At 42.2% G+C, this 8,293-nt stretch overlaps 1 protein-coding gene across 4 annotated transcripts in view; it reads left to right on the top strand.

The window, feature by feature from the left end:
* Positions 1-4,979: 4,979 nt before the first annotated feature.
* The window catches only part of LOC119187681 (ornithine decarboxylase), a 45,774-nt gene continuing 42,460 nt past the window's right edge, over positions 4,980-8,293 (top strand). For 2 of the 4 annotated variants that reach the window (XM_075878490.1, XM_075878488.1), the window contains exons 1-3: positions 4,980-5,086; positions 5,177-5,266; positions 6,377-6,476. In XM_075878490.1, coding sequence (XP_075734605.1) covers positions 5,177-5,266; positions 6,377-6,476 — 190 coding nt within the window. In that variant the 5' untranslated portion in view covers positions 4,980-5,086. Of the gene's footprint in view, positions 5,087-5,158; positions 5,267-6,326; positions 6,477-8,293 lie in introns of all 4 variants that reach the window. The other 2 variants (XM_075878489.1, XM_075878491.1) reach the window with 2 other exon arrangements.

The raw sequence follows: 8,293 nt of genomic DNA, 5'->3' as shown, positions 1-8,293 counted from the left end.
CACCAAAAGAATGAGAGGTTTACGTGAGTTTTAGAGAATATTTGCTTATTTTTCCTGTCAGATTCTGCTTTAGCGAGACCTTGATTGAATTGAAGTTTCGTCATTTCCTTACCACGTCTAATTTCCTGACATAGAGGCCAATATTTCTAAGCGCCGGGATCCATGGGTTTCAATTTTGCACTTACAGTTAATCAGCCATCAGTGCTTTAATTTCAGTGAAGAGCACGGGCATTTAAACACGTGTAATAAACAATTCCAGCCGTCTTTACGATGATGGTGTCTGTTCGAAAATGAAGGTTGCACGCTACAGCTTATACTAAGACTGTAAAGTAACTTACAGAGATCCTGGACATCTGGGCGTGGTGCGCTCAAAGTATTGGGCACACATGTAATAAATCATTCTTATGAAAAAATTTAGAATGGGCGCATGAGGTTTTACCCCTCTAAAAATCATTTTCCCAACGTCTATGACAAAATAAAGAAGAGAAAGTTTATGCATGCCTAAAGAAAGAACAATGATAAAGTGACAAGTAGATACCTCAGGTTCACTACCACGCATAAAATGACTTAAGGCGCGTAGCACGGGCGACTTCACATTGGGCATTGTACCTAAACAATATCGAAAAAAGTAGAACAATGGAAATACAGGGCACACGACGCTTTATTTGCAATGAAGCTGATCGAAAGAAAACGCTAGGTATGCGTGGAAGGCTCAGCACAGTCACAGCGAAAGCTAGAAGAGCTGGCGAGAGATGGTGCAGCCTTCGGAATGCCGTTGGAATTCTATGCATGGTTTGAGGTAATCATTTCCGCGAAAACCTGATAAGCTCTAGTAATTATTCCGTTCATGATTGTGCAACCATTGCTAAACTTTCAATTGTCCAAGAATCAGCTACAATAAATTTATGTGTGCCCATGTTGTGGTACGGCCACGAAACGTTGAAGAAGTTGAACGAAGCTAACTTGTCCCTTGTGCCACTATGGCCTGTCGAAATTCATTGCTATATAGGCTTGTGCGTTTTCGTAGTAGGGTGTGAGTAAACACGTTGAAGTGTGTGCCACTGCAGTGAATTGTTTATAGTACTATTGTTTATTGAGTTGACTCTATATGTAAGTGTAATATGTGTCCTCAAGTGTGTGTGTAGTTATATTCAATTCATCAGCATATACTAAGCATCCGTTGAATGGACTGACTCGCCAGCTGAACGAATGGACTCCGCATGGAGCTCCGCAAATTGGCTTTTATTTGTGACATCTTAAAGAAGCAATTTCTCTGTGATAAATATGCTATTGAAGATTAAACAGATGACAGTCACACCATGAAGATTCTGGAAGTTCTTTGGGAATGTTCTGGTGACAGCTTCTTTCTCACAACTGAACATGCTGTTATTTTCACATCTGAGAATCCTGTGACCAAACGCGTGGAACTGCGAAAGTGGCCAGAATTTATGACCCCTTTGGATACCTCTTTACCGGTATCTTGGCCTCTTTACCGTAAAGGCCAAGATTGCATTCCAAGATCTTTGGAAGGAGAACCTTGCATGGGACGCCATCATGGCAGCTGAAGAGCAAATCAAGTGGAACAGCTGGTGCTTAGAGCTGAATGGCGCAACGTGTTTCCGCCTCCCACGATACGTGTTCCTGAGGGGCGATGTCAACCCATTCACAGTCGAGCTGCATACTTTCGCTGATAGCACTTTTTTTTTAACAAGTGCGTTCATCTTTTTGTAACTGTAGCAATTCCGAAGTGCCTTATGTTCGTTGTATAGTACTGCTTGTACTCTGATGTTACAAAGATGTTTTATATTGTCAAAAGTGTGATATACCCGAATATACAGTATTCTTTCATGTTTTTTCTTTGTGTTTACGTTGTATCCTACACTCTGGTAATAGCCCTAAACAGGGCTGACAATGTTAATTAATGAATAAATGAATGAAATAAAGAGCATGTGGCACGTGCATATACGCCCGCGTAAGATGTGAATCTGGCACCTGCTTCACACACCTGTTAATCAGCAAGGGCATACTCGCTCCTATCAAGATGGTGTCACTTCTGCGCCTTGAGCTCCTCGCGTGCGTCATCGCAACGCGGCTAAGCTGCTACGTGAAATAAGTGCAGTCTCTTCAACACGCAATAGGTTTCTTCTGAACATATTTGCTAGTGGCACTCCACTGAATAAGGGGTTCATCAACCAAACTAGACCCTTTTGTAGCACACCAGGTCGCTGAAATACAACATTTCACCGATCTATCACAATGGTTTCATTGCAGCAGCAAAGGACCATCCCGCTGACTTTATTATTGGTGGAGCACCACTTACGAGACTTATCGAATCTAATATGTGATGGCACGGCGCAACTTGGCTTTCTGACCAGTGGAAACTATTTGAAGGTGCAAGCAACTCGAATAATTGCTTCACAATGACACATATTTCATTGTAGAAATCGAGTGATATTCAAAGCCCGTCTATGCCAAGTACGTCTGTTTGTCTGTCGGCTGTTTTCGTCCGTCAATGCATCTTGCGCGTAGAAGACTACAGCTCTATTACGAGGCTGCTACGAGTCACCGCATTGGCTCACGCGCTTCGTCCATAATTCTTCGCGACACCACCTATCAGTATCCGGACGTATCACGGCGGAAGAGTTAACACAGGCTGAGCGTTATTGGTTACAGACCATTCAAGAACAACCCTGTCCCAACGAAGTTCTTACACTGTGCGAGGGTCAGCCGTTACCCTCAACCTCTCGCGTTCTTCGCCTTTGTCTGTTTGTGGATAATGACGGCCTTCTTTGCGTCGGTGGACGGCTGGACCAGCTTTGTGCTAATCACGACATCTGCCATCCCATTTTCCTGGCAGATAATAAGTTCCCCAACCTTATCGTATCAGCGGCACACGTGCGCACTATCCACTGAGGTGTTCAAGCAACATTAATTGAGCTTTGAGAGCGCTTTTGGCTGCTCAAGGAACGTCAGACTATAAAGAAGATTGTTTCAAAATGCAGGAATTGTAAACAATGGAAGGCAGCAGCAGTATCTGCACCAATGGTCCCTCTGCCTCACGAGAAAATTAGTTAAGCAAGGCCATTAACCGTTGTCAGGCCTGATTACTGTGGGTTCTTTACGTTAAACTAGCAAGGGGTTTATCAAAATCTTACGTCCTTCTTTTTTCATGTGCAGTCACATGAGCGGTACATCTGGAACTAACCTCAGACATGACTGCAGCAGCAACATTGCTCGCCTTCCGTCGTTTCGTCGCCCGGCGCGGAGTTCCTTCGATGGTATACTCCGACAACGCTCAAACCTTCCGTAGCTGCACTAAAGCAATTGCAGCTACATAACCAGCGCTTCGGGAGTACGCGGCCGTGCTACAGATACAATGGAAGTTCATTGTAGAGAGAGATTCGTGGTGGGGCGGAAGGTGGGAGCGTCTCAAAACTTCTTGAAACGCTCACTGGGACGCAGCAGCCTCGGCGTGGAAGCCTAACGTCCACCTAGAGTCTGCGGACCAGTTATTCGTTACAAAATTGATTTCACAATGCGTGAGATATGCCAGTTTTTTTTTCGTCATTTAATAAGTGCCAATGTTCACTGATTTCTAGGCTACTATTTTTCGACCGACAAGCTACGTAGACAAATTACGTTTACAGAAAAGACTATTTCTGAAAAAAAATTTTCTCGGCCATGTGACTGTTCGTGGTAGTCTCTTTTGTGATTAGCCCTTCTTGTTCCGAAAAACTTTTCAGTGTCCATGCGAAGGGGGTATCAGTGGTGTTTCGTGACACGCCATAAGGCCATAGGGTAACAGCTCAGCTCGAGCAGCTGACACCCGAATGGTCATCAGCAAATGAGAGAGGAGTAAAGAAAAACAGGATTAGACTACGGAGAGGGTTTATTACCATTTGTCCACAGAAGGACAGAATGTATATTTGTTTACTTCTGAAGTGCCTCTTCCACACAGTTTGTCACTTGCCCCCCAAGTGAACGCTGCTGCTTGGTTTCGTATGCACCCAAGCGGCTAAATCACTTATTTGCCGCTGAAAGGACGCATTCAGGCAAGCAAGAAACACACGCGCACTGCAAGCGACCTACGATGTCGCATTTGTGTTTCGTCCCTTCTTTTTTGTGTCATTTCGTTTTCGTGTACATTTGTGGGAATAAATTTCAAACTTCAACTTCAAATTGCATTTCCACAGGCAATTACGTGATCTCGCAAGTGCAAAGTAGGCCATTAAAAAGTCGTACAAAGAGACACAGAAGGAAAGCGCCCACAGATCCACGCGTTGGGTGACTCAATTTCGAACCTGCAACGGGAGATCACATCGCCGAGCAAGGTTTCCGTCAGCTAAAAAGCTGAGCGAAAGCCGCGCATCAAAGTGCGTCAGCGCTGAGTATAGTACAAAGTTACCTGTGTTCAAACAAGGCGGCTAAATCCGGACCAATAAGTGCTTCTTGTAATATAATTGTTTCTAGTGATTCAGCTTCCTGGTCTTTATAACGTACCGTATCTACTTCTTCTGACGGTCGATGCGCCTCGGAAACAGCGCACAGCTCTCGCAAAAAGGAGAAAGAAAAAGCTGTAATAAATTTGGTTTTGTGCTTTCAACACACAAAAGTATACAAATATGATAGTTCATACAGGTTTTCCGGAGTCAGCTCGATGATAATCAAACATTTTGAATTCAAATTACAAAAAAAACTACAAAAAATTGTATTGCACGCATTTTGAAAGCTTTTACATCATATTTCCAACATTTTTTCAAATGAACCCTCCAAAAGATTTTCATTAGAGTTTGCTGCGTTTTATGTGATTTCGCAATTGAACGTTTTGAAACGGAAGGTTTAGGTGATCAGTTACTCCCTCTTCACCAGCGCACTGAACCAGTCTTTGCGAGTATCTTAGCGACAGCCTGGATGACCCCAATAAGTCACCTGGAAGGCTGAGTGCTTTGATAAGATAAAGTAAGAATACAAATGCTTCTGTTACTGTTGTACTGCAGTGCAGTGTCTATAAGAGCTTGTCAGTAGCTTGGATACCCTTCTTCGAACTCCGAAAACTTGCCGACGAGTTCTGGGCCTTTTGTTGGTTGTAAGTACTAAATTTTAGTGGAGTTCGGTTGTTCTCAGTCATTCAGCTATTTACAAAAATCCTTTGTGTAAGGTGGTCTCTACCTTTCAGATGGAGATGCGCAAAAGTGAAAGGGGAATTCCACTGCTTTTCGTTGACGAAGATGTCGAGGATGTCGCGAGTAAAGTAATTGAGCGAAAGGTACGTTTCTTACAGACATATTTTTCTATCTCAATGAATACATGTTCACTTGCGTGTCGCAACATGTCATTTAGGGAGTTGAAAGACGGACCAACTGAAACGTCCAAGCGGGAACAGGCTACTTTAGATGTCAATGCAGCGACTTCTTTTTCCTCTGGAAAGTGACGTTTGAGGAGGATAAACCTCTGCTGCCTCGAAGGGAGGCACTCGTTAAAGTTCTCTTATGGTTTATGGTTGTTATCTTCATTGATTATGCGATGACTTGCTGTGATTATTGCACGTACAGTACACAGAAGTGTCGCTAACACTACTGTTCATTATGTTTCACCCTCCATAAATATTACAAAGTGCGGTCACTGCTTCTGAATCAGATCTAAGCTCATTTTTTCCTTCTAAATATTTGTTGGCGAAGCAATAAAATAGTGTTGTGTAGTGTCGCATAAAGTGCACAGAAGGAAGTAAACACCCCTGAAGAGATAGTGATTTGAGGACTTATTGGGGCGCAGCAGCACAATGAATGACCAAGAAGTACTCAGAGGTCAGTGAAGAACGCGAAAACGAGTCAACGTGTTCGTATAAAAGTTTTAGTGTATTTATGTTGAAGCCACGACTATAAGTCAAGTGAGAGATGACATGAACAGCATCCTGTTAGATACTTTAAGGCATATACAAAGCACTGTCCTATACAGATCTAATGGGTAGGTTGTTCATTGATTAACCATACGTTTTATTCTTCTGATCATATAAAGAAATGATTGCACGCTTAATTTCAACATCAAGAACAAGTTTTTTTTTGTTTGATTGCAGGGCGCTTTGCCCTATGACGCCAAGCGTATCTTGTACATGATTGGTGGTATTTGCCAGAAGACGTCGCATGGGAATAGAAAAAAATAAGTGGACTGAGAGAAGTTATGAAAGACTGACTGTCTTACGTTACCTGAAGATACAAATGTCCTGTCACGTTATCTACCTGCTTGTTTACCCGCAAGCTAATTTCTCGCTAGCGCTACCTGATTATTTTGTTCTGCTGTACATCTCTTCTGAACGCGTATATATACAGACGTACGCGTACAACACACCGAGCACCATCATGACTGAGATCCTTTCCAGATATATGAAGACGAAGCTTTCTTCCTTTGCGACATACGAAATATTAAGCACAGCGTTTCTCTCTGGCAGCAAGAGCTACCGGAAATACAACCATACTACTGTGAGTAAGCCAACTTTTATACTATTTATACATATACCTCTAATTTATTAAAGAAAAATAGTTTCACTCATGCGCACCAAAAATCGACACAGTCGCGTTGTTCTATCTCTCAGAATAACTGTGCGCATTCATTATTTCATTCATTCATTCATTTACCAGTTCCCGCTTTTTTAAGGGGAAGCTGGACAGTTCGAAGATGGTTGCCGCAATATTCTGAATACAGAATACAGGCAAGAATACAGATTTTAAAAAGCAAGCAGATTATTTGAACAAGTTCTACTTACAGATCACATCAACATAAGCACAAAAATGATGTGAATAACCCTGGTATTAGCAAACGCTGTTTGACTTCATCTTGACTTTCCACTTCTTTCAATAAAGCCTAAACCTGTTTCGAATGCTCTGTGTGAAGCTGGTGTCAAGGCAGCACAAACGTGTTTCAAACGCTGCCTTAAGGCGGTGGCAAGTCGCATTCAAGTGAAAGAGTGCTTTTTGATGCGTGGATAAGGGAACCGATTGTATAAAAGTTTGTGGTACCTTCATGCCTTCATGAGCAAATAGTTCCTGTGCGAAGCGACGTGTGCGCCTGCTTTCTTGAAGCGCTAGGAAAGATAATGGCATTATCGCTACGAATTTGTGGTCATGTTAGCCCGTGGCCTAGTTGGGCTGATTGCCATGATAACGCAGTGGGTGACCCTGGTTCAAATTACACCATCGATCTTGTAACAATGGTATTCAGTAATCGCTAGACGATAATAGAATGCAACTTGACCTACTAAGGCTACCTGGTAGGCTGCGACCGATTTAAACAGGGGTTAGGCGGAATCCCTTACAGGGTGAATATTAAGTATTACAATATTTTGTCAAGCATTATACCTAACTAACACATCTGACGCCTACAGTTTTCGTTAATGCGAATGCTGCAGTGGTCTGAAAGGTGATTTCATCAGGCACAGAGGGCATCGCTCACCGCTTTTTGACATTTAGATGATGTGCTGTAAAACTGAGAACAGCATCCGCATTCCTCCGAGTGGTTATCAATTTACTCACCAAGCTTAGCTCAGCGAATCATTTTTTTTTTTGAAAAAATTGGAGACTAAAAAGGTGGGTTATTATTTCGTGAAAGATCATTTTGGCAGTGTTCACCACCATAACGAAACAAAATTGCGCCATTTAGGTGAACTATAATTAGTCAACCTTCGCTCATGTTACCACGTATTCTTAATGGATCAACTCAGTTGGGTGGGTTTTGTAAAAGTTTGTTTGCGCAATGTAGCTGCGCAGAGGACTAGTGGAGTAGGTTGTTCATGCTAGAAGTCTCTCAAGATAAACCACACAAAAGCAGTGACAGGGTGTATGTACACAACCTGTTTCTTTCCCTCATTAATATGCACTATTTCACTATAAACTTGTGTGTGTGCACTGTGTAGTACACATACAGTTGCGTAACTGTTAACAGCAATGTAACTAAAAGATCATTATTTTGTTGATATTGCGTTCACTGTGGGCACATATAACAAAGCAGTCGTCAGCTCAAAAATTAGCAGACAAATTGCGCTTATTTACACGCTTTTTTTATTTCAATGAATCAAGCCTTGAAACTTACGATCCGCATAGCTTCGAGGTTCGTTCAAAGAACACGTTTTTGAGGGCTAATAATTTTATTTTAAAAAACCTGATGCAGTGTTATCCTTAATTACACGCTTAAAACATCGTAATAGTTAGAGAATGCATTTACTAACTGAGAATCACAAGAAAAAGCTTTTTGCTTCAGCAAGAGTGCTCAGCTCTGGTGAATACAGAACAACAGCTAATGT

This window comes from Rhipicephalus microplus, chromosome X (assembly GCF_043290135.1).
Source record: "Rhipicephalus microplus isolate Deutch F79 chromosome X, USDA_Rmic, whole genome shotgun sequence".
NCBI classification, from domain to species: Eukaryota; Metazoa; Arthropoda; class Arachnida; order Ixodida; family Ixodidae; genus Rhipicephalus; species Rhipicephalus microplus.
The sequence above is the reverse complement of the archived record's forward strand: the minus strand, read 5'-3'. Positions and strand labels throughout refer to the sequence as shown.